The sequence below is a fragment of the Taeniopygia guttata genome, chromosome 4 (assembly GCF_048771995.1).
Source record: "Taeniopygia guttata chromosome 4, bTaeGut7.mat, whole genome shotgun sequence".
NCBI classification, from domain to species: domain Eukaryota; kingdom Metazoa; phylum Chordata; class Aves; order Passeriformes; family Estrildidae; genus Taeniopygia; species Taeniopygia guttata.
In genome coordinates, this window is record NC_133028.1 from 27,495,626 (window position 1) to 27,522,831 (window position 27,206).

Below are 27,206 nucleotides of genomic sequence, written 5' to 3' on the forward strand. Positions count from 1 at the left end.
TGGGGAAATTCTTTATTTAAGTAATACACTTGGGCACAGCAGTCTGTGCTTCAGAGGCAGCCTTCAGTGATGAAAACAATTAGAGCAGCCATAACATCTCCTCAGAAGAAAGTTGAAAGCCCCTGTGTCCTGAAATGGCATTGTGTACAAGAGGGAAAATTACCCTTTCAGAGTAAGGACACTCAAAAAACCAAGGCAGGAATTTGGCATTTCATTGGGAAACCCCAATATTTTTCATTCTTGAATTTTTCAAACATCAGGACACTTCTAAAACACTATCTCAGTGGAACTGCTGACTTTTTGTTTCTTTTTTTTTTCACACAGACACGCACACAAAAGGACACACAAAATTTGAGCAGCTGGGTGAGTGTGTCGAATTAGGTCTTATTCCTGAGGCACAAAATATGTTTCAGGATTTGTTGTGCAGTCTGCAAAGGTCCTGACTGACATGGCATTCAATGGGCTTAGCTCCAGCATTTTCACAAGGTAGTTGTAAGGGTTTTCTCACTACAAGAGATGTGCATTACTCAATCAATTCTTGTCATGTTTTCTTTCAGAAAAGCCTGTCCTTCAGAGTAGACACTCTGTAGATGGCTCTAAATTGTTGGAAAAAGTGGAAACTTCACAACCACTTTGGATTACATTAGCACTGCAAAAGCAAAAGGGATTTCGTGAGCAGCAAGCTACGAGGGAAGAGAGAAGACAAGCAAGAGAGGCAAAGCAAGCAGAGAAACTGGCTAAAGAAAATGTAAGCGATGCTCAGAAACCTGCCCATTAGAAATACTGACACCATAATGATAACTGTTAGCAACCTTTGTTATGTGGGAATATTTTTTTATGTCTGGTAAGACTTCATAAAAGCTAAAATGACAGTGAGTAAAAAGTATTCTCAAAGTCTGGAGTTCCCTCTTGCAAAACTGAGACCTCCAGGAGAAAATATGGTGCAATTGTTTGGCAATTTTAGTGTAAACTCTGATGACAGCAGGTGGTAGTTAATGACAATCATAAGCAGAACTACTGTGCAGGGTATAGAACAGAAAAATTGCCTGCAGTGTGGTTCTTTCAGAGCTTACATGAGATGTTAACCTTTAATGCTCAGGGAATAACAGCTGCAATATGCAATATTACTATGAATATTACTAAGTTTGAATTTATTTTTATTGCAGCATGTACTATTTGGGTAAAATACAGATGAACAAAAGAAATGAACAACCATGATACATCCAAATGCCTAAAGCAGGCACTGAATTCAGTCACTTCTTTTCTGTTCTCCCAATAGCTTTTTACTCTCTGTGGCTTTCTATTAGTAAGGGAAGCATTTCTGCTTACAAAACCAAAGTGATGCTGCACGAACATGATGTTGTATATAGATATCACAGATGGTAAAAAGGGAGAGTATGTGGATAACTAAATGTATTTTGCTCTTTGTAATGAGAACCAAATTTCTGATGGATACGTGCATAACCTGAGACATAGACAACTGATGGAAGAAAACAGCAGTGGTTGCCCACAGATGCACACTGTTTCAGTGCTGCATTTAACAGGGAGGGCTGGCTCTAACTCTTCAGTATTTTGACTGAAATGACAACATGACAAATTAAACTTTGTGGTGGCCTTTTTACAGTCTTCAATAATTGTTGGTTTAAGAAGTATCAGTGTTGTGAATCTTTGCCAAAAAGGAAGGTTACGGAAAGGCCAGGTGATGAATGAAAGCATCAAGTGTTAATCTCTAACTTGTAGCCATTACATGACACATTTTCTCATTTAGCAATTTTCCTTCTCTGTTCTAGGCTGCTGTAAGTAATCAGTCAGATAATAAAAGCAGCAGCAGCAAAACAAGCACACTGCAGAAATCTACAACTCAAGAAGGAGAGAAGAAAATAGATACTACTGTGTCAAGACTAGAAAGAAGGGAGCATCTAAAAAAGTCGAACACCCTTCCAACTTCTGTGACAGGTACAATTGAGAGATTCAGTTTCATTCTAGGAATAATGCACTTCAGAAATGGTATTGCATGTTTTTGAGAAAGTGAATGATGGGATTTCCTTTCCCTCATACTACTGCTAGAATTACAAATATATTCCATAAAATAACAACTTATTCCCATCTCATGTGCTGGCCATTATGATGGAAATACATAATTTTAAGAGACTTTTACCAGTCTTTACCAGGTTATTAAGGCTGCACTGCTGCAATTCCTTAGAATTGCCCCAGTTCAAGTTAACTAAATCAGGCTGTCTCCCCAAGCCATATCCAACAGTATTTTTGGAACATGACTAATGCACATTAGAGGGATCTGATTTACAGTAAATTGCAACTGCAGTACTGTTTTGCCTTTAGGTTAGGGGATAGCACAGACAGGGAATGATATTTAACTTCTACAAAGTATATTTGTGCAGGAAATGAAGCATGTTGTGTTCTCACACCTCCCAGTTTGTCAAGGAGAAATATTCACCCCCCAATATTGGAAATAAATATTCTCACTTGAAAAATGCAAAATATAATCAATTCAGTTGAAGGCAGCCTGTTACTTTGCATCTAGGACTTCTCCCTCCCAGTCAAATATTTGGCATGGTAGGTTGAAACCAGAACCTAGTGCTTTATCTGTCACTTCAGTTAAGCTGAAGCCATCTCAGGCAAATCAAAATAAATACTTCCCCGAAGGGCATAATATTTGGGGTGGCATGAGGTGATTGTTGAAATACAGACTTACATATATTTCTCTAGCTAACAATAGTCCTAGGGAAAAGGTCTTTGAGCAGATAGGTGTTGAAGAAACCTTTTTAGAAGTTGTGCAAGTAAATAGCATTTTTGAAAGCAAATACACCTATCAGCGGTATCTATTCAGTACCACTCTACAGCAATGGAGTAGGATGGTGAAATGCAGCTATTGAAAGCAATGAGGTGACTCAACTGATTTGTTAAAGGCTAAACCAGTGCTACTCCTGCATTACAGACTGTCCCAGACTGAAAACCCCTACATCTGCCTATATTCAGCTGACTCAGCAGCTGGATCTTCACACTACAGCTGCACACCCAAGCAGATGCCCCAGAGAACTTCACTTGGAACATCTTGGGTTGGCCAAATGACCTTTAAAGGTCCTTTCCAACCCAAACCATTCTAAGATTTTACATAAATTGTCCAAAATGTTCATGCTTTGCAGCATTCCTGTCAAACTCTAAAATTCTATTGGCCCTTAAGAAATAGTGATTGAATTTCCCTGTGATTACTGACTATATTTGGAGCCAGGCAGCCTTTAGCAACTACACATATATACCAGTATTTGTGGGTAACAAGAGCGATTTGGGCTTCCCACAATTAGAAGAGCATTTAAGACAAAGGACCAACCTAGGACATGTTTAAAATGGAAGTCTGCTGAGTCCTCCTCTAAGGACTTTAAAAAACATCCAACTTAAAGGTGGTCTATTTCAAAACAGGACTTGTACAGCAGGAACTGATAAGAGTGTGGGACCTTTAAAATAGCATAAATTACCATAGTATTTAAAATAATTAGCTTTTCAAAGTGTCCATCTACAGAAATTGCTGCTGTTACTGTTCATTTACTTGCAGATAAAGAGATATGATTAAAGATGTGCTAAAAAGAAAAATAGAACTTTTTTTTTTGCATCCATGCAATTTTAAAGCCTCTGCACAACTTTAAAGCTTTTATACACATTCAAAACCTCAAAATGAAATGCAACTAAAAGTAATTGGGAATCTGAACATTTAATAACAAAAAAAATTGTCTCCTAAAAAATAAAATGTATAAGTGGGGGGTGGGGGTCTGGGGGGAAATGAGAGAGGAGTTATTTTGTAACTAAGATTTTTAAAGTTACTTCATATGTTTCAGACAGGACTTATTTCTATTCAGATTGCCTTCAAGGGGATTCACTGTCTCAGAATTTATTTTCCCATTTGACCTCTAAATACTTCCATGGTTCTGCTCTGTGAAATTGGTTTTTAGAAATAATTTGTTTATTAAACACATTTTCTTATGGAGACAGCTGTTTGTCTTACACTACTTTGAAGAAAATGTGGCAAAGAGCCAGTTGGGAAAGCAGGTTTCTTTTTCAGGACAGTCTTTCAGGCAGGGTTAATTGAGGCAGGAAGTTATAGGATCACCTTCTTCTCTGAAGAGGGAATCTAAGTACTACTGAATACATTTGGTTTACATGTGTGCAGCAGCTGCATCACCAAAGAGAAAAAAAACCCCAGCTTTATTCCCCATTGTTTGCTATGGTGCAGATGTAATTAAAGTAGTTTATTTAAAGAGTAAGACTAGCAAACTGGAAATGCTTTCTTTGGATGTTACAAGGACTGAAAATTTTTTCCCTTTTGGGAGTTAGATTACTTGGAGTCACCTCTGAAAAAGGAAACTCAGCTCCTCCTAACTTAATTATTTTGCAAATACAGTAAGATTTAACTGAAAGTGTTGGAAATAAATATCTAGTGTTAGAATATCGTCACATAAAAATGAAATCTCTAGAATCCTGCAACAAAGCACAGGATTCAACTTATGTTGTTTTTTTATCCTTTCCCTATCCCATAAAAAAAGTGGAAATTTCAGATTCTGTTCCATCAACCCCAGTGACAAAGGAGGTGGCCAAGAGATTTTCTACGCCTGATGCTAACCCAGTGTCAACAGAACCAGCCTGGCTTGCCTTAGCCAAGAGGAAAGCAAAAGCCTGGAGTGACTGTCCACAGATCATAAAGTAAACTGTAAAGTTACATCTCTGTTGCTGACTATTAATTGCTTTCTTTTATTTATTCTGCTTTTTACACATGACAAAACTGAAAATGCATGTATTGGAAGGACTGAAAACGGAACTGATTACCATTTTGCTCTAGCTCACTGTAAAGTCTACTCAAGTCATATATTCCATTGCTTTGACAAATAGCTAAAGGACGTCATGGCAAAAATCTCACAGCCAGACTCTCTCAAAAACTTAAGAGTGCTCAGATACTGGATGTAAGTTTTAGCAGGTATCATAATAAGGGCCAGAACAGAATAAGAGTTCAGATGCTTCTTAAATTATATTGGTATTCACTTCTGGAATTTTAGATCTCTATGTCTGAGATCTCAGAAATTTTTTCAGAACTTCGTTGTTGAAATTAAGGAAAGATGCATGTTTCCTTCTCTTAAGTCTTAATTTATTTAAATATGTTAAACTGTATGAACTGCCAGTTCTGCCTGCTATTTGAAAGCTTTTTCCCTAAGGAAGAGCTTCAGAATACACTATTCCACATGCAAATGAGAAGTGATGGTACCATCCAAATGCTGAGGTAATTTCTTTCATCACAGGATTAATATACTACATCTATATACCATCACTTTTAAGAAGAAAACAATTAATCCTACTTAAAAAGCCACAATTTTTAAACAAATGTCATTAAGTTCTCACAAAGAAGTCAGGGATTCACTGTTTCTTCTAGACATTTAAGTGCATCACTGTTTATGCTTGGCCATATTTATGCTGCATAGAGACAGTGATTGTGGATTACAACTTTAAATCAATTGACTGGAATTAAACTGCTCCTGTGCGAATGCAAATTCCTGCAGAATTTGTCTCAGTAAGTTCCCACGGGAGTAGGACTGGCAGAACTGAAGTAAACTGAGAATTGAGAAGGAAGTCAGTGAGAGTTCTAGGAGTTTTAACTCTGCATTCTTCCTGACTTTACTCCACATGCAACTTCAGGCAGTTCAGATAACTTCCTGTACTTTGACCAATATAGCCAGAACACTTCAAAAAGAAGTTTACTTACCCCATCTCAGGTATCTGGTGTGGCAATTGAACACTTTATTACTTCACATAACTAAACCTGAAACGTCCACCCCCTCCCTCTTACAAAAAAAGGATAAAGTCCATAAACGTAATAAAAACGTCACTATCCTCAACATCCCACAGCAATCTCTAGGCCTGCATTTTAAAATATCACTCAGTTAAATAAATCAACTGAGTTTGTTTTACAAGAAAGCCTTTAAAAAAAAATTGAAAGTCTCCTTCTTACAACCAAAGGGCTCAAAGGAACCTTTAAGCCTACAACATCATAAAGGGAGACATTTTCATGAAAAGAAATTACTTCATTCTAGAATGATACAACATATGCTTCATGGAAGTGTTTTAGCCAAACTGCTGTAAGCAGCATGAGAAAGAGTGTTTTAAACTATGCAGGAAACAGAATGAAACCTGTTGTACACTCTGTTCCCAGAATCAAAAAGGAGTTTCAGCAAAAATCATTGGCAAGTACAGCCTTTCCCACTGAACAGAAGATAGGGGCTCAGTATCATGGTTACAGTAGCACAAACACAATGGATGTGTTAGATCAAGTACCTGTACAGCAGCAAGATGAGCTTTCTTGGGTGTCTTAAGCCATCAGTTTTGCTCAGTTTCATATTTAAAACCAGAATCTCTAAAGTAACCTTTACCAGGAATATAAGTAATTAATATCTTTTAAGCAGAAATGAGACAATGCTGCTCTCAAATGCTTGGGAAAAAAAAACCCCAACTTAATGCCTTCAATAACTGAAGAAAGGATTGGCCCGGTAATTCCTTTTGCTCTGCTAGCACCTGGAATTAGTGCATCTTAAAGTTAAATTTATATTTTTTCCAAGTTTGTTTGACTGCAGTATGGATATGTAATAACTAAACTGCCTGAAATCCATCTTTACAATTATTTATTGGGAGGGGGAGACAGGTAGAAATGCAGAGAAGGTGAAGTAAATCAGGATTAAAGATACTGATATTTTGTAAAGCATAGCAAAATTAGGTGCTATTGTGCATGACATAAGGATGCAATTTTCCAATACAATCCATTCATAGCACACAGAATAGAGCTTTCATTAAGGATGGTCCTAAGCTAAAGCTTCAAAGCAGAGTTTTTTTCCAACCATAAAGGTATCTAGTGTAATAATGGAAACTCTACTATGTACAGTTCTTGATGGAAACATTTCTAAAGCGTACACGTGCAACAGTGACATTTCATGTTAAATTAACAAAGATTTGCACTAAATACCAATGAAGTGAAGTTTCACTTTGCTTTAGCTTTGTTGCAACCATTTCTGATAAAGTATTGGAAATCTGTAAAAATAAATCCAAAACACTACTACCCAGTTTAAAACAGCAAAAATGTTTTAAGGACTGAATAAACCACTATGTAGTATATTGTCTCAATTTTTTGTAACTTATACAAACACAAAATACCATTTCTTTTGACAAGGTTATATATGATTAACCTCTATGTTCATATAGTAATGTATAAAAACTACAAGATGTATAATTGTGGGGTATTTGTTGTGTACTTTTTTAATTTTTCAAATGTTTTAAAGTGCAATTGTTTATTATACTGTCATTTTAACTCTTATTAAACTATAACCTGGTCAGAATTATCTAATCATTTATATATGTCCTCTGTCTCATTTTGCTAATTATGTAGTTAAGGTTTGCCTTACAAACAGAACTTTTTACAGTGCTACACCTGTACTACATACTAAACAGGATTCAAAGTAGATGGCTCATGAGAGCAAGTAAGGTAAGAGTTTCTACTACACTTCTTTTAGAAGACTCTCAGAAAATGCTCTCAGTGAAGTGTACTTTTGCCATTGCAAGTACTTGATTTGCATTGCCAAGACCACTGGTACTTATTTCTAAGGTCTTAAAGAACACAAAACCCAATTTGCACAACATTTTATTAATAGTTCTTGTGAAGACAATGTAAACAGTATTCATTCAAATATAATAAAAAATTATTTGACAGTGGTTGATTGAGCAGTGCACACTTCATCTTGGAACTCATACTGTTCCTGTCACTGAAATTTAATAAATATTTATAGTGTAATTTCCACTTCAGAATACAAGAGGCAACTCCTACTGACTTCAATGTAGTCTAAATATATGCTAGATTAATTAAGCCATTGACAGGCTTAGGTCCACAGAAGATGAGCTATTCTGTTTGCACAAACTGTAGTAAACAGGTCGCTCCTTCCAGGTATATGAAATTCAGGTTATGTCTCCAGAAATCGAATTAAAAGTGAGATTCAAAAAAGAACTTGGTTTAGCTTGCCTGGCACAGAAATCATGACAGACAAACACTAGTCTGGTACAAGGAAGAGCCAGGCACAGGCGAGGAGAGACTCAGAGAAAGCAATACACTCCTCCCCTGGAGATAAGCCTGATAGCCAAGCTGTGGAACATGGCTCCTCACACACTTTGTCCCCTCCCTGGCAAGTGCTGAGCAGCCATCACTGGACACTGCCTGATGCAAAATCCCACCTGGTAAGCCTGCAAGGAGCATCTCTTGCCTATAACAAAATAGGCAGAGGGGTAGAGGGCACCTGTGAGCTCCTAGTTTACAAACGTAAACAATAACAAGGAAGCAGCCTAACATCTCAGCTGTTATTTTTTCCTGCTATATACAGATCTAGACAATAAACATAATCATTTCTACAGCCAACAACAAGCTTTGTTCCCCATACTACGGGCGAAGAGAAAACCTCGCCTGGAAGCTTATCTACTCCTTCTGCTGTTCCGCTCTTGGCATCCAGGATCCACACTTTGCCATCTGTAGATACTGCTGCCAAGAGAATTTTGTTATTTAAGTCATCACTTTGGAAAATGAATGGTGTTCCATATACACTTGAAGTGGCTTCAAATTTCCACAGTAAATTACCCTCCATGTTACAGCAGTAGATAAAGCAGTCATGAGAGCCAAAAAATATTTCTTGCTTAGTTAAACTTGAGAGGCATGGAGATGAAAACACCGGCCCATTAGTGGAAAATTGCCAAACCTAGAGAAAGAACATAATCACCCATTATCAAAGGTTTTTTACATTATCAGTTTTACAGCAACTGTAATTTTTTAATAGACTCACTGTTGATAGAACAGCATTTCATTTCAAAAGTATACTAGATTTCAGTGAGAGCTGGTAAATTCTTGTCAAATTATAAATAAGGTTTTACACAGAGAATAAGCAATAAAAGTCTCATAAAATAAATGTGGAAGAGGGAAGAGTTACTACCTTTGGTGAAGCCCATGTAAAAATGGCCAATCTGGGAAAAGAATATTCTTGGGCTGTTTTTCAATTAGCAATGAACATCAAAAATCCTGTTAATGTGCCATTCTTTGCCAGAAAGGCAGATATTCCTTTTGTAACACGGATTTCCTCTGCTTAAGCTAACAATGTGCAGATCTCTCCTCAAGAGAGTATCAGTTCTGCAACACTGCTGCAAGCAGAGAGCAGTGCACAGATGGACTAACATGTATTTTACAATCAGAAAAGGCTCAGGAATTGCCACGTATACTGCATCTCAGGTCAACAAATGAATGGTGTCAGTTGTTTTAACACCAGATACAGACTACATTTATCTCTTAGGAACTAAAAAAATACTCTCACTTAATTCAGTGTGAAGGCTGACACATATTTTACCAGAATTATGATTTGGCAGTTTTTTGACAAATGCATAAAAATTCTAAGAAACCTTTACTTCTGAATAACCACCATCTTACAGAAGAAATACCAAAAACATGTTTGGAAAGCTCCAAATGAAATAATTTTATTTGCTGGCACTACACTTGACAATTCACTTTGAGTATAAGGTCTGAACTAAAAATTCTCCTACTGCATCAGGCAACTTGAGTTTGTGATTTTGCCATGAACTGCATGGACTACTCTAGGCAAACAGTTTTTCTACTTTCTTATCTCTAACAACAAACACTCCTATTTGGTTCACAAAAAGCTATATGTCAATCATTGAGCCTCAGAAAACAGTCCTAATAAAGTATCTTATTCAGGGTTTTGAGATGGACATAAAAAACCCAACAACACTTTTACCTTTTCTCCATAATGAGTGTAACAATATAAGTTTCCATCCACACACCCAACAGAGACATAGTCCTCATTGCAGTGAGGAGAGGAGAAGACTGGTTTTCCAAGATTGCTTTTCCAAATCTTACTCCCCGTCACCTGTAAGTGGCAGCATGGAATATCTGATGCTTAACACAACTGTAAGAAACAGCACAAAACCACCCTTCCTGACCCATCACTGCCTGACCCAGCCCTTATGTAGTGTGGAATAAAAAGCCAAACCCCTGAACCAAAACAACAACACCACAAAAACCAAAAATGTAATCAAAACCTAATTTTCTACCTCACTGTAGGCAAAGTAAAAATGATAATTAATAGTGTATTAGCAGTAGTTCTAATAAATGTCAGATTCAGTTTTTTATTTCATTCTCAGCTGCTCAGTATGTGACAAGGACTAATGAAGAAGAGATACTTTGGAATTACATTATATTGATACTCTGTGACATGCTGCACTCACTATCTATGACTGTCACAATGCATTCCTACTGTATCCTGCACATTCCCCAGGAATTAGGATTATTCACAAAAATAAGAAGGCACAGTCTCACTTGTAGGTGGGTTTCTCAACTACCTCTTACTGTGGATTACAGAATAAAAAAATATCTTTTTTAACAACAGCCCACTCTTGCAAAACCACACACTGGTTTTCTAATGGTAAACTGGTTACTGCTGAGGACAGTTGTAGTGGGTGGAAGGTAAAGGTGATTAGGATTGATGCTCTGCATTGTATGAGTACAGAAACATTAACAGCCGCTTCAAGCCCCTGTTCCTCTTATCAGGAAGGACCAGCTGTAAGCCAACAATGCCTTAGAAAACCATGAAATTGCACCACATCTATCAAGAATGCCATTTCCCCAGTGCAAAGAAAAGAACTGCACACTGAGATTAAAAGGACAGCTCCTAAATATGGGGAGGCAAGCAGTAAGAGGAATGAAGGGGCTTCTTTCTCCATTCTGTTCTGATTTCTGTATATTTTTTTTTTTTTCAATCCAAAAAGAGGAGGGGGCACAAAATAAATCTACAGACTTGCTCTCACTCACTGGTTTTACTGATACAGGAATGACAAGCAATTGACTGCAACTTTGGCCTATGGTCAGCATTTGAATTCAACCACATCACTTCAGTCCTCCTTATCACCAGGCAGATTTCTGAAGTATGGGAAGTATTATGGTAACCTGGCATGTCATTATAATGCCTCCAAGTGAAAAATACTTCATGGTAACATATGATCATCTTCCCTTCCATTGGAATAGCAATCTTAACTTCAGAAATACATTTCGTTTCATTTAAACTTGAGATCGGGACGAGAGACAAAGGTACATACTGGGTTAACAGCCAATAATAGTCCTCCTAGTGTAGCAACATAGAGATGATGTGGAAATGAACTTAGACAAGGAGATGAAAACACAGCTCCACCTTCGCAGTGTAACTTCCATATACACACCTTTTCCTGTAAGTACATGAAAAAAGAATAATAAACAATTTTTCAATTGGAGTCAGAGCTCATCATGTTTACAATGACCTTTGAATGTCAAACATTATCAAGTACTCAGCAAATACTAGTTAAGAAGTGAAGACAATCTACAGCAACAAATGTGGCACTGGCTTTCTCTTCCAGTAAATAAAATAAATTCAGCTAATGAAAAGGCAGTATCTGCCCGTTTTATTTCCCATCTGCATCCATCTTCTCATTTAGCATGTAAGATTGAAAACTACAATTCTATTTCTAGCTAGGCACCATACTCTGAAACCACCTATGGAGAATTTAATAACTAAGAAACTTAAGCTTTGGTTTCAGCCAGGACTGATAGCACAAGAACCACAACTGAGAAGACCATTAAAAGTGTTTACTGTCACATAATCCTAACTCCACTTACAGCAGACCTAACTTTCAGAAGTGTGATTGTGGACTGCTAAGATACTAACACCAGTGGAAATTTCTCTGGTGCAGTATAAATGGAATCTAAATTGGATATTTATTTTCTACATATAAAAGTCCGTCAGTGTTCTTACATAAATATCCAAAGCATACACATGTTGGTCATGTGATCCAATGTAGACCAGTCCACTGGAAGGGTCTACAACTGCAGAGCTTTTCACAGTGTCTTCTGTGACAAAAGTCCAGTGTATTTCTCCATCACTGCTTTGAAGCACATACACCAAACCATCATAACAACCTACGTGGAATAAAACATGATGGGGGAAAAAAGAATAATTATTATTTGCATTTATGGTATGATTTATGCTGCTAGTTGCATCACTCCTGGAAAGAAATGAGATTATTCATAAGGTAGAGTTTCAAAATATTTTTGAAAGCTCTACCTGTGTTTTTAGCTCAAAGGTTTTGCTGATACAGTTGAAGATGATTGTTCTGTGTGCTTTTTCTAAGTTACATTTGGAATATGCTTATTTCACTACCTTTCTATCAAAGTTTTCAGCAGCAATATTAGAAAACACAGAGAGCTGATGAAAAGGGAGAATACAAAAATTTTTCATTACCTCTTTTGTGTAGGTTTTGTTTCTGAAAAAGTGTTACAATTCATAGGCTTTTTATTGAAAACCGAACTGTCATCATAGAAATTCCTTCATGTTAATGAAATATTCAATTTTATGATCAAGAGTGAACAGCAATCAAAATACAAACAAAAAGATGGCAACATGAGAGTTCCATTAAAAAACCTCACCACTTGGACATCTATGCTAACCACTGACATAGATTATTAGCTAAAAAAGATGACACCAAGATAAATAATGGCAACTCTGCTGACAATAGATATGACAAAACCAAAAAATTATCCAAACATGTTCTTTACATTTCCAAAAAGAAGAGTCAAATGAGATAACTAAACTCTGAAAAATCGTATGAGGTACCATGTACTAATTTCTAACTCTATCAATTTACAAAGACATTTTAAGACTGCATTGCCTTTCCATACTTTAAAAAAACCAAAAAGAACAGTTTAAATGCCACAGCTTAATCTACCACTAAAAAAGAAATTGTAGCCATTGATTATTCCTTATTAATAAACTAGGATATACTAAACCACAAGTGTTTATGTTAGATAAGCTCCATCTGTAGTTATCATGAAACTTAAATTACTTCTTCCTTCTGTTTCTATTTTACAATAAATTAGTTCTGAGGCAGATATGGAAGTTGATGGATGGAAGACAACCAGAGATAAGAAATGTGATTCTCTGTCATTCATTTTGCATTTAGCAGAAAAAAGAATTCAAAATGAAGGATGAAACAAAAGACATACCAACAACAATGAAATTCCCACACATGGATACACAGGCAGAAGATTCAATGCGATCTCCAAGGGTCTTCTCCCACTTTATTTCTCCCAAATCTAGATCAATTGCCTGCATTGCATGGGAGTGAGAGCCAACATACACAGATGCAGATACTTCTTCTTTAGCTGGTATTATAACCAGTGGTGATGCATCAACACATTTTCTTGTGTTTGACTTCCACCTCACACGCAGGGCCAACTCTGCTACTGATGAATGGCTACATTCTGCATGGATTTGCTGAACAGAGGAATGGTCATTTTCATCTGCCTTGTTTTCAAGTGTTAAAATTCTGTTCTCCAGTTCAGACCCTTGCACATGGCTTTTCATTACACCCGGAATCTTGGAATGCAGAAAGGATGGGTGCTGTAGTGGTTCCACTCCTACCTGTACTGTATTTTTGGGCTGCATAGGAGAATTGGTAAAATTCATAGAGAAAAAATGATTTCCTCTATTCAGTGCAATAAATGTAATTAATCCTGAAGCAATCTCAAGCCCTCTTTCAGATGTCAGTTTAATGTATTTTCCATGGAATTCCTCTCCACTGTTTCCTCTTAATTTTCTTTTCACAACATTGTCAGGGATCATTAATTGTTCTTCATCTGCAAACAGCATTTTAAGAGTATGTCTGTAAACCTCTTCAATTGAATGGCTGAGAATAACTTCAAGGAGTCCAGGCACACCTTTGCCTACTAACATCTCAATTTCTTCATAAAATCGTAATGCCTTTAGGGAGTCTCCACCACTGTACAGAAATACTGCATCTTTAGAAATTCCAGTGGAATCACATGGAAGACCGAGGACAGACTAGAGAAAAAAAAGAGGAAAGTGGTATCAGTCCACAGGTTTTATACCATGTCACACATATAAAACCTCAGGTGGGGTAGAATCCACCTGAACACCTAGAAGTCTTGCTAAGAATGAACAACTGATAAAATTAACTACTCTGTAAAAAATAATTGAAAAATGTTAGTGCCAAGGGACTGACAGAACAAGAATTGGGGAGGAACAAACAAATAGAGACTATTAATTCTGTACTACAAAATGTCTTGCTCAATTCCAATTCTGCAGTCTAAGGAATTAAAGGGAATTGTACTATATATTGATTGGCCATATTCAATACCATTTATCAATGACAGCTTTGCAGATAAAACATACATGCCCTTCAATACAATCAGTTTAGGCTTTTTATTTTATTAGTAAAGCTTATATAAACTGTTCTTTTTTACTTCTAAATTATTTAAGTAACCTACTTACCTTCCTACTTTTGAAGTTATAAGCCCTTCTGTTCATGAAAGATTTTGCATTTGGCATTGTTACTACAACAAACAACAATAACTGTGTTTCCTCTTACCACACTCTCTTGTTATTAAGTCTGGATGTCAGATCCAAACCCTTTGGTTTTGGAAGCCACCTTCTGCTGTCCATACTGGGTCTAGGACACTACTAATCCCCTGGGTTATCACTTCATAGCCATTAATGTGACAAGGATTGGCACAGACATATAAATACACTACATTTACTTGTTCGAGTCCTAGGCCACACCTAATCCCACTTTCAGGTGAAACCTGTAAGTCTACCTTTGAAAAACAAAGTAATACTGTTTGGCATCATATTTCAATACCTTGAAAAACAAGTCTTTAGCACAGAAATTTAGAAACAATCCAGACAGGCAGTTCAAAAAACAGTTGTGTAACTGTGCCATCTATTTAAAAAAAGGACTCTTCAATTTATAATTATCTTGAGAAATAAGAAACTCTACTAACACAGCAGCTGATTTTTTACAAAGTGTCCATATTGCAGTTCCTTGTTTTCTTTAGAGATACCTTCTTTTGGCATGTGAAGCAGCATTCAAAAACCTACTGACATTACATTCTTTCTATGCTAATTGCTTACACCTCATAGCCTGCAGTTTTATCTGATAGAAAAACAAAAATGACTCTCTCTTGGCCACTGCAAAGCAGCTATGTTTAAGTATTAGAATAGTAACAGAATGGAGTGGTCCTGCTTAAATCTATAGGCAGCTAGAATGTTCTGGTTGCATTAGTCATACTTCTTAAAACTGTTTAATTCCTGACACATGCATAATGATCCACTTGCAAAGATAAAAAGGCAGCTCAAAATACTACCTTCCATAAATACTGCAATCTTTCCCACAATTCTTCTGCGCCACTCAGCTTACTGTCACGCCTTCTGGAGTTTAGATGGTTCTTGTAAATCTTGTTCAGCTCAGATATATCAACTTTGCCTTTGTAGAAAAGAAAGGAACATTTTTTTGTCATTGCTCTTTTAGTATTAGAACTTTCAAAACTTGTTCTGCCAAAATAGTCACTGTATTCTTGTATGTATTTCCTTATTCATACTGTACTGCATCTGTATTTTTTTTACACAGTTGATCAACTACATGAAACCCAGTAAGGTTTTCGAAAATTTACCCCTCTCACATAATCCCACCTTCAATGCCTGTTTTTTCCTCAGCAGAAGTGAGGGTTCTGTTGCAGACTGCAATTGGAGCAACTGAGGTAAGAAATGTGTAGTGTTAAACTAAATTGATTTTTCCACTACACTTTGACTCTCAAAAGAAACATCATCAAGAAAACATAATAATACGTGGCCATTATTTCTTACTAGGCATTACATTACTTACTAGTGTACATATTCTAAAAGCATGAATCAGACACTGGATTTTGGTCAATAAAAAAATTATTAAGAAAACCAATGGATACCATTAAAACAAGTGGCAAGGGTTCTTAATGGCTTCATTTACCATGTGATGTTAAAGGCAAAGCTTTAATCACTACAATCTCATCAGGGACTGCATAAGTTGGTAGATGCTTCTGGAGTTCTTTAAGTGTTTCTCTCTCTTCAAAATCATCTTTGGGTATAACAAACAGGATAAGCTTTTCTTGTTGATACCAGGTAACTGCACAAGCTTCTACCTGGCAAAGATCTTCAGCAATCTGTAATTAAAAACCATTAGTCTTGTTTTGAAATGCATCTCATCAATAGAGTGACAGAATCAAAAAAAAACTTAAAAAATGCACACATTTAAAAACTGTATTTTTCTCACATTCCTACATTACATCCTATGAAATAACTTATTTTGTAGCTGAAACTTGTACTTCACATAAAAACAAGTGCAGAGATATATGTATTATTTGCCAAAATGCCATGAACGAGATATAATCCAGGAGTCTGACACTCAGTCTTGTAGAACAATCACTATACTAAGTACTTTTCAGATGTTTATACAGTTCTCATTTCTCCTGGAAGAAACCATACAATACAACAGATTCCCAAAAACTCAGAACAAACTCCTCCCTAAATTATGTAACTAGGTATTTTATAATACACCCACTAAATTCCTTCAGACTCCTAAAAGTCATCTGAAAACAAACAAACACCAATTTCTGATGATAACAATGTGTTTCTTATAGCTGCCTTTTCATAGTGGCATACTCTGTGGATGTGAGCACTTACCTGCTGCAGATATTCAATATTAAAACGTTTGCCATGACGTTTAATCTGATTGTCTTTTCGACCCAAGAAGAACAACTGTGCATTCTTCACTCTTACAAAATCCCCGGTTTCTCTCATTGTACCCAGTGGCACGGTCATTTCATCATCAAGAAAGCAGATTCGCTCTTCACCACCTAGACAAAAAAAGATTGTGGTCATATCTATTAAAATAGCTAACTGTAAATGAAAATTATAAAGAGTGTTTTAACAAATTCTCTCAAACTTTACCATGAATTATAAGAACTATTGAAATATTATCAACGTCCAAAACTTCTGCAAGTACAACTTTGACAACTTTGACTATGCAGTTAATTCAGTTAATACATAGAAATTACTTCAGCTGAGAATGTCAAAATCCAAGAAGGGTAAAAGACATCAACATAATGAAGGGATAGTCTGCAGATAAAATGATGGTAATTTCCTGTTCATCATTCCAACACCCTAAAATACTATCAGAAAGCTCCTAGCCCAATCAGAACTTAAAGTGTTGTATTAATCTGCAAATCACAGGCAAATATCAAGTAAAATAAAGAATATATTATTAAAACTCAATCAATTAAGAACAGTATCTTAGAAGAATTAGAAACATAAAATAACCTATATATATTTGTCCCTCGCCTTCAAGAACTTCAGATCCATTGGCATCTCTGACATCAAGCTTTGTTCCAAGGAGCGGTGACCCCAAAGGTATAGGAAAATCTGTTCTAAATATATTAGAGAGAAACAGTAGAAGTCTTTCTCTTCTGAACACAAAACAACTGCCCCAGAAACCAGGTATCATGTAGATTTTTAACAGACTGGCATTAGAGCTTGGGACTTCTTTCTGCCAATGCTTCTTAAAAAGGTATCAATTTATTAGAAACTAGAAACCTTATCAGTGTGCATGGGTGTCACTAATATATACCAGAAAACCCCACAGAACTACAGAAAATAAGGCCTGAATAGACCCTGAAATACCCTGAGAGAACCCCAATCATTTCAGTTAATTTTAAGTCTCCCAGATTGAAACATCCATCAAGTCAACCAATTTACACATTTGTAACTGCTTTCTAACTAATTTTTCTTGTCTAATTTGAGCTTTTACTCTATTTTAATAAGTACAGTTAAGAAAAGTTTAGAAAAAAGATTTAGAAAATGTTCAGTTAAGAAAAGACTGAAATACAAGAAACTGTAATTTCAATGTCATGTATTTATTATAGACTTCTCTTGAACTACTGACCAACTCCTTCCTTTCCCTTCATTCTCCAGCCTCTTCAAGCAGTTGCAGGACCTCATTTATTGAATATAGAAGCTATTTCTGAGTGGGAATATAGAATAATATATTTTCTTCAGTAAAGCAAAACTTAAAGCAACTTCAAATAACTTTGGTATGGATTCCAGCTCAATTTCTATTTTAAAGTATTACATTTTTTTGTTTGAACTCACAGAAAATTAGTTTTACCTAAGAATTTAATAACACTTCATGACAATCCACCATTTTTAGTCTTCAAGGGTTTAAGCAGCAGGTTAATATATCACAACATTTGTGAAAACCATCCCGTTTTGTAGGACACATTTAACTCAAATTGCATGTATAATTATTATGCCAGGGAATAATTTCAGAGACAAAATTAAACAGTGAGGTAATGGGAGGCACCTTTCACGACTCTATAAAATAACATGAAGAAAAAATGCCAAAAAACCAAACAAGTCAGAAACAGAGTGATAAATTATGAAAAGAAAGTACTTATTGAAGGTTAAGTAAAATTACTGTGAAACCTTGGGTAAGCCACTTTGGACAAATTTCTTTCACCCACACTACTAAAATAGGGGAGGGGGAGCTGTAGTGGCTCATGAGATAATGGATTAGTCTGTTTCTACATAAACTCAAATGTAATTTCTACCAGTATAAACACTCAAAAGGACTCAGTAGCCCTGGCAACAGGAGACTGAGGTTCTATTTCTGGTGATTGTCATAATTCACATGCCAAGCCATTGAGAACAATGAATTTTCCTACCTAAAATCAGCACTAAAAACCTCCTCAGGAATCTTGTAGCAAGTGGCCCAGCTTGACACTTCAGTAATACCATAGAGATTAAAAATGCTTGTTTTGTTCTCCTTGTGCTTCCAACTTTTCAAGAGACTCAGTACAGGAAATGCTTCACCACCAAGGGCTAAGACACGAAGTGAAGTATTTGCAGACAGCACTCTTGATTTAATAATGTGAGCTCCAAACCTCCTGAGAAGTGTTGGTGTTGCCTGAATGATACATATTAAAAAAAAAAAGAGAAAGACCTGTTATATTTTATCAGTGTATGTGTATCTCTCTTCTGCTACATAGCTGTATTATGGATGTACTTAAAAACATCTACGTACCAACCATCACAATGGCGTTTTGTGAGATTTTGTTTCTTATAAGGCCCTTAATGAGTACTATCAGCATAAATTTATGTTCTTCTGCAAAGCTTCTTCTTTACTCAGGTGTGTAATACGTTCCCTTTTGTGTCTCAGCTACTACCTCAAGTATACGGACGTTAGTTCTTATGTTAAGTACTTGGAAACAGAAAGCAACACATTATTCTCTCTATGTAATAGTCTGAGTCTTTTTTCCCTTCATTCTAGAATGTTACAGCAAAAATATAACCTATACATCTGATTAATGTGCATACAGAACACTAAAAATTCCTTGGGTGTCAGATTTGGGTTGTCCTTGATTTATGTAAATAGAGCAGTTTATAAGAATGAGTTTTTCTCAAAGCTTTCACTAAAATAAGCAGGGGAAAAGATATAAAACCCAAATCCCCCAAAACCAAACCAGTTTCCTTAAACAACTATTTCTCGAAAACTATCGGTGATGTAGAAACCTTTCACTGAAAGGAAAAAAACAGTATATAATTTTACCAGGCACATTTCACTCTCATTCTTGCCTACTTTTCTAGTAAGAAAACTGAACAATTAATGGGATTATTTCTTAACAGGTTCTTTTTTTCTAGTAATAGATGATGACAATAATTTTTCAATGGATGGTTTTAACATTAGTGAAATTTTAGCAACAAAACAAGGGAAAAAAATTATACTCTTCCCTTCCTATTTTTGGTTTTCTCAAATCTGCTCAAAAACTACAAGGTGGGAAGGTAATGTCTTTCTATTTTTAAAGAAACATCATAAAATTACTCATCCATTAGTTAAGCTGTAAGGAGAACATTTTTGTCAATTATTCAGCTGAGAAGCCCTTACTTCAGAGATTAGGACAGTGATCATAAAAAAAAAAAAAAAAACGAAAACAAATAAAACTTTTCTTAGAAAGTATTTTCAAAAATCTTCATTCATGAAATTTTGCCTTCCTCTATTACTGCTTTAAAAGCTTAACAAATATATCTTTAAAGGTCTTAAAAGACACTTAAAAAGTCTTACCCATAGAGAGCAGTATCTCAGACAATTTTTTTCTAAAAGCAAATGAGCTATACTGATCATGAAACTTGTATATCATAGGATAAGCTACACCATTTATAGCAATCCTAACAAATAAAAGTAAAAGCAGAGAATAGTTACAAAAGATTTGTAACTACTGGATTTTTTCCTGCTGTGGAATCTTCAGCCAGCTACTCTCTAATCTTAAATTTACACCTTACAATCTCAACTATAACCATTCTTACCAAAAAAAATAGGGGGAACAGGGTCTGGAACATAAATCCTACAAGGAGCAGCTGAGGTAGCTGGGGGTGTTTAGCCTGGACAAAAAGAGGCTCAGGGGTGACCTTTTTGCTCTCTACCACTGCCTGAAAGGAGGGTAGAGCCAGGTGGGGGTCAGCCTCTTCTCCCAGGTAGCAAGTGACAGGACAAGAGAAACAGGACAGGACTACAGGTAGAGGCCAGGCTTATTCAGCCATGCTGGGTGCTTCAAGTAAATTTTGCAAACTTTAAAACTATTAAAATTGAAATCATATAGGAGATATCTATTCTAAGACATAAGAGATGCATGAAGCCTTATATAAGCAGGTGACATGATCTGAAAGAACTTATTACCTTGTTCTCATTATTGTAAAAATGTCAAGCATTTTATCATCCTACATATAGCACTGGGTTAGTTGTACTGTTAGCACAGAAACTAGGGTTAATACTTCAAAGTTGTTTATGACAAAATACCCCAAGATCAAGTCCATTAAAAAGTGCTTAAAATGTCTCTAACGGTTTACTCTATTATCAGATTCTTCAGAACAAAAAGTTTAATTAACAGATTCATTCTTAATAAGTAAAGGTTTCTTAAAATAATCTTCAGCTCAGTGTTTTGTGGCACAAAATGTTTGAGGTTTTGATCAAATGGCAATTTTCTAGACAGCTAACAGTCTACAACAAAAATGATAGCTATTGCCTTTGAGCAAGAACACTCCTGTCCTATCAACACTAGATTCTAGGCTGATGACAATATCATTTGAGCATTAGTGAAAAGTGAGAAGCAAGACACTGGAGACACTTAGATTTTGCCTACCTGCAACACTGTCACATGATGGTGGTGAAACAGAGCAGCAGAGAGCTCCATGGGCATCATTTTAATGGTGTTTGGTACGACAAGAATAGAGGCTCCACTTGTCAGAGCCATGAACAATTCAACCACAGATGGGTCAAATGTGAGAGGAGATGCCAGGAATAGTACATCATCCTGTGTGATCTCAAATATGGATCTAAAACAAGAAAGCTAGGAATTACAAATCTGTTGCATGCAGTCGAAAAACCCTTTCCAACTAAAAGAATGAAAGCACGAAATAAATGCATTAGCAAAGCTCAGATCTTAAGGGCTCTGAATATGCAGACATGTAATTTGAACAAGAGCTCCTGGACTGTAACTGTTCATTTCACTAGTGATGTTTTTTTATGAAGATACCCACCATATTACACACCAACAGAGTTCACTGAAAGGCATATTTCAACTGACAGAAGCTCATTAAAAAAGGATAAATATAAAGAAAGAAAAAGCAAAGAAGAAAGGAAAAGACAAGACAGGAAAAATATTGTATATTCCATAATAGATATTTTTTAATATGAAATGAAAAAGAAGAAACCTGGGTAACCTAAAAAGGAATTATGACTTAAGAACTACAGAAAACAGTAAATATAACTGTAAACAAATGATTAATTTTGTTGTCTATTTCTTTTAAACCACAAGCCAGATGACAATACAAAACTTAGAGCAACAAAGCACTATTTGAAGCACTGCCCTCAAAAATGAAGGCAAAGCACAATTTAAGTATGAAATTGATAAGAAATAAAATGTTATATGATTCCACTTGGAAATAAAAGCAAAAAAAAACCCACAAAGGTGGATAAGGAGGAAGAAGCAAAGCTGTCAGCAAAACCCCTGTGTACACTCCTCTGAAGTATTAAAAAAAAATCCTAAAACCATCACATTTGAAAGGAAAACTGAAAACCACACTTACTTAAGATGCTGAATATTAGGCACTATACATTTATGAGGCACTCTGACTATTTTGGGGATCCCTGTAGTTCCTGATGTATGCAAGACATATGCTAAAGTGTCTTTCTGGCCACCGTCCTTGTATCCTGCTTCTGATGTTTTTACTTCCGTTTGATCTCGGCAAATGGTATATTCTGGCTGTGAGTTACCCACAGCTTTGAAAGGTTCACATTTACTTTTCATATCGCCTACTTCTGAACTGAAATCAGAGTTGCTTGAGCTCACTTGGAAGAGAGTTAAACCAATATGTTCTATGGCAGAGGAATTGTGGTAGAAACAGCCAGCATGGGACATCTGGAATTTCTGCAAGAGAAAATGAACAATTCAAATGTGGAACTCAGGAGGTACTGTTGTTGTTCTACTGCATGCAATGAAATAGAAAACAGCATTTCATACAAACAAGGTGTGATTCTTCATACCTTTACTTTTGGAGGACACACATCAGACAGTTATAAGCTCATGTATTTCTATAAATTAAATATAGTGAAAACAGGCTTCATAAATGCAAAATAAAGTTACCTGAGCAAATGGAAAAAAGAAACTGAAAATATAAAAAAAAAAAAAATGCTGCAGAAGACCAAGGAATCTGAATTGTAACTTGTCTATTCCTTTTGCAATGAATGAGCGTGTAAGATTTGGGATGAGTTAGACAAAGAGAAACTCAAGTATGAAATGCAGGAGGTTTTTTAACTACTGCAGATTTCCAACTCTTGGCATGGACATATAAACAAACAAGTCTGGAAAAGTCTTCCAATATCAATGCCCAAAAACGTTGCCTGAACAGTGTAACAGGAAAGAAGGCAATTGTTTTGAAGAAGAGAGAAACATTTTGTACTTCTGATTTTAAAGATGTTCCTTTCTGAATAAGAAAGACAACCTTTTGCCATGTAAAAACAAATGCGTTCCATCCAAGCTTATTAAAACAGATTTCAATTTGCAGATCTACAGGTCTAAATTGCCCTTTAATGCTTCCTATAGGAGCCTGACACTTACATTTATTTTGTCATTCTCAACAAGAATATACTGAAGGTTGCTTTTTTTCATGAAGTAAGTGGATATCGTTGGTGGTGCATCTGGATCAATAGGTGAATAGGCAGCTGGAACTTGAAGGATTCTAATAAAACACAACAAATGTTTTAAAACAATAAAAAAAATAAGAAAATCCTCTCACATTTTGCTAAAATTTCTTTCATACCTTTACAGTTGCCTGAGCTAGAAAATGTAGTCATAACATGACTTTTAAAGATCTTGTTGGTAACAAAGTAGGATGAAAATCAGTGTTGACTTTTGGTCTGTTACAGCAAGGGAAAAAATTAAAGCTAGATGAAAACATTCAATATTATTTCAGGCCAAGCAAGTCAGTGATGACAAAAGCTATCACTGATATCAACAGCAGCACATTTTAAAACCTTCTGATATTGACTAGAAACATAAATATAACCTTTCCACTTACCCACATACAACACGTATAAACGTATTCTAAAAAAGCAACAAAAGCCTGCATGCTGAAAACCCTTTCCTACGAGTGCAACGAACGCAGCGTAAGAAAACCTAAGCAGGCACTGGGATGCCTTTCCTAAGGCAGGCGGAGGGGCTCCCAGTCCCGGTGCCCGCGGTCCCTGCCTGCAGCGGCGCTCCCTGATAAGCACAAGCGCCGAACTCGCCACTGTCAGGAAAACCAAAGCGACTATGCAGCAACTGAAGTATGAACCATCCCCAAAACTCTTCACATCTGCTCTGCTGTTGAGTTCTGTACTGTACGTATGTCCTGTACTATATGTATAATTTATTTATTATACTTCCTCCCTGTGCAAGTGGCTTGTCACTGCAGTAGTGCCAAGGTCCTGAAGAGGCGTGGGAACAGCAGCATCCCGCATGCTCCTACAGCCACCTGTGCCAGTAAGCACTTAAACCTGTCCTGCATTGGGATACGGGACAAATCAGACAGCAAGGGACCTCGGTATGCTGAGTTCAACCTCCTGCTCAGGCAGAGCCAGCTGTGACACCAGACCAGGCTGTTCAGGTCTTTATCCAGTCAGGTTCTCAATGCCTCTGGGATGGTGCCTGCACAACATCTCAGAGCAACCTCCTGCACTGGGGCAGAAGCATTTCCTGACTGGTGAGAAAGTTCCTCAGTGCTTGTGGGAGGCTTGTGACTACACTGCTTGCTCACTCCACTGAAATCCTTATACTCCGCTGTGGTACCTCTTCTGGTGCCATTCTGTATCTTACATCAGTTGTGAACAACAGGAAAATACTGACACAGGCCATGCCCCCAGGAAGCACAACTGCTGCTGTATTCATCAGCTGGAAAAAACCAGCTTGTGATCTTTTGATTGTCTATTCCATCATAAATGCTACGAATAAAAAAGATACCTATATAAAGGATACAAACATTAGAATCCCTCCACAGAAACAGGATTTTAAAAATTTATGGATTAACATGAGTGTTGAGATCACAAGCATTTCAACTTCCTAGCCATCAGTTAATCAATACTACTTTAGTGTTACAATGCTCATTACTTCTTTCTGTAATTTTCATAATGGAACATTAAATGTATGTTCATCTAGCTTAAATCATGGAATTTGCATTCAGAACATATTTTTTTATTGCCAGAAAGACTATAAAAAAAAATCTGCACAGTCCTTTTCTCAATAGATGTTTTCTGCCAGATTTAAAACTTCCAGTTTTAAACAAGCAGAATAAATATACTAGTCATTAATTTTGTTGTGTTTCTATAAACATGCTAAATCACTTTTAAAGAAGGGACGCAGTTACAGACAGTTTACAGCTTTAAGACTTAAGATTCAGAAATATTTCAGCAATGGGTTTTCAAAAGGTTGTCATATTGCCATTTTTTCCCCTAAATGATGCAAGGCTCCAGCACCCACACTGCTCTGCTATGCTATTACTACATTTTTGTTGTTGTTAAAAATACAAGCAAACTGTAAAATTTGCTTTAACAGAGATGACCTCTAAAAAGCCAACACAAAGTGCAAACATTCAAACCATTACCCTAAGATCCAAGACGGCAGGTTTATTCCTGGATAGCAGTAAAGGCCTATTTCACAGCTGCCTCGGCGGTCACAGTGCTTTTGCAGGAAAGCTGTCAGCTCCGCGGCAAGCCCGAGCACCGTGGCGTAGGTGCGGACCGCTGGCGGCTCCCCCCGGCACCGATCGAAGCAAACCGCTGCCCGGTGCCGGTGCAGGGCGGCGGCGCGGGCCACCAGCTCCTGCAGCAGCATCGCGCCCGCTCCGCTCCGCTCCCCGCACAGCCACAGAGCGCTGCACCGACACCGCCTCGCTCGCAGCACTTCAGTCGGGATACAGAGGCACACAAAACGCTACCAGGAAGGAGGAAAAAAACCCAAAAAGGTCCATGGCAGAGCACACACAGCTCTACCACAACTTAGACTGCAAAAGGTGCAAAGCTGGATTCTTGACTTGTACTGAAGTAGTTCCTCACCATTACTTTCATTTTTAAAGCTGGGCATCGCTGAATTGATGAATTCATTAACACAATTAATTAATAACTCTTTCAATGGAATTGTAAAATATGACTCCTTCCTTCACAAGCAGAAACACCCAACACGTGAACTTTTGGGGCACTGTGCTTGTGCCCGTTTCTGCCCCGCCAGCCCTCCTGCCAAGCCCGGACCGGTGACCGGAGGAATCCAAACTCTGGATCCCGCTCTCCTCTTTCGGGTTACCCCGTTTCTACACGGGACAGACACGGCCCGGCGGCTCCGGGCACCACTGGGGCTCCGCGCCCTCGGCACCTCCCGGCGCTGCTCGGGATCCCCGTCCGCGGCACTTCCCGGTGTCCTCCTGGCCCCGCCCCCGCAGGCGCCTCCGATTGGCGGGACGCGGTAATGCCGCGCTCTCATTGGCCAGCGGCCGCGCGCCGTTTGCGTACACACAAGCAGCGCCTGCTCCGCCAGAACCATGCGCCATTGCTTCCGGAGGGAAGGAGAGAGGGAGCGAGGAACAGCGAGTGCGCCAAAGCCTTCCCGCTGCCCCCGGCAGACATGGAAAATGGGCTAAAAACAAATGCAGATGGCTTGGGGGAAGGGCAGGGCTCCCCCCCGTCACGCTCACCGCTCACTCGTCTCCATCCCCGTATGTCCGTGTCCCCCCCCCCCCCCGGCCCAGGTGGTGCCGCCGTGGGCGGGCGGGCACGTCACGTCCGGGCTGCGGCGGGAGCGCCGCCCTGCCCGGCGCTGGGAGCGGCGGGGCGCTGGGATGTCCCGGGAGCGGTCCCTGCCGCAGTCCCGGGACTGGCCTCTGGAGCGGCCCCTGCAGCCAGGCCGTGCCCGGCGAGCGGCGGCACCGGGGCTGGGCTTCCCCCCGGATGGGATTTAGGGCCGCCAGCGGGGAGTGAGGGTGAGGGTAGCGGGAGCTGTGAGGGGGAATGGGACACCGGTGCTGCTCTGGGGGCCACGTGCGTGATTTAATGACACAAAGTGATAGAATCGTGGAATGTTAAGGATTGGAAGGGACCTTAAAAATACTCTCGTTCCAGTATCTGTGAGCAGGGAAACTTTCACTCGACCAGGTTGCTGAATGGGCCCATCCAGCCTGACTCTTGAGTACCTCCCAGGGATTGGGGCATCCACACCTTCTCTGGGCAAGCTGTGCCAGTGCCTCACCATGCTCACAGTAAATGATTTGCTTTGGTTCCGAGGCGCATTCAAGGTGTCCTTATTAAATAATAAGCCTCTGCATGGTGCTGGTGATGCCTCGGAGAGAACGAGAAGACCAGTTCACAGCCGTTTTTGGTGTTTGCATGGGAGAAGTTAGACACCAGCTTTCTACTCTTTGTCACATTCTCTAAGTGATAGTTTAGCACAGTTGCACATTGGTAATGGAGCAGAAACGGTTTCACAGTAAGATGCAAATAGTGACACCTAACGCCAGAATTTTCTTCAGCACACTGGCGTGTGTGTGTTGACTATGTGTCATAGTGTACAGAAACCTGAAGCATAAATCCATCTGCCAGAATAGAATGACACTTGAAAAGTATCTTTAACTTAAGATTTTGAGAAATACATAATAAAGATTCAGTATTGCAGTGCATCC

At 38.0% G+C, this 27,206-nt stretch overlaps 2 protein-coding genes across 18 annotated transcripts in view; one reads left to right on the plus strand and one right to left on the minus strand.

Annotated features, from left to right (window-relative positions):
- Window positions 1–7,400, plus strand: part of CRACD (capping protein inhibiting regulator of actin dynamics) — a 127,459-nt gene extending 120,059 nt beyond the window's left edge. For all 14 annotated transcript variants that reach the window (XM_072928198.1, XM_072928190.1, XM_072928194.1 and 11 more), the window contains 3 exons: window positions 558–748; window positions 1,791–1,956; window positions 4,557–7,400. In XM_072928198.1, coding sequence (XP_072784299.1) covers window positions 558–748; window positions 1,791–1,956; window positions 4,557–4,717 — 518 coding nt within the window. In that variant the 3' untranslated portion in view covers window positions 4,718–7,400. The remainder of the gene's footprint in view (window positions 1–557; window positions 749–1,790; window positions 1,957–4,556) is intronic.
- A 274-nt stretch (window positions 7,401–7,674) lies between these two features.
- Window positions 7,675–25,372, minus strand: AASDH (aminoadipate-semialdehyde dehydrogenase). Of its 4 annotated transcripts, XM_012573522.5 has the most exons (14): window positions 25,143–25,372; window positions 23,120–23,240; window positions 22,089–22,429; window positions 21,143–21,335; window positions 18,671–18,912; window positions 17,271–17,377; window positions 16,635–16,807; window positions 15,922–16,114; window positions 15,284–15,402; window positions 13,124–13,961; window positions 11,877–12,040; window positions 11,188–11,313; window positions 9,831–9,962; window positions 7,675–8,786 (listed from the first exon to the last, which is right to left on the minus strand). In XM_012573522.5, exons 1-14 carry the CDS (start codon window positions 25,370–25,372, stop codon window positions 8,388–8,390), a joined length of 3,378 nt encoding a protein of 1,125 aa, XP_012428976.5. In that variant the 3' UTR covers window positions 7,675–8,387. The 4 variants fall into 4 exon arrangements, with proteins under 4 accessions (XP_012428976.5, XP_072784301.1, XP_072784300.1 ...); XM_072928200.1 differs by lacking the exon at window positions 23,120–23,240 and having other exon boundaries at window positions 22,319–22,429; window positions 25,143–25,269; XM_072928199.1 differs by lacking the exon at window positions 23,120–23,240 and having other exon boundaries at window positions 25,143–25,269.
- Window positions 25,373–27,206: the final 1,834 nt, after the last annotated feature.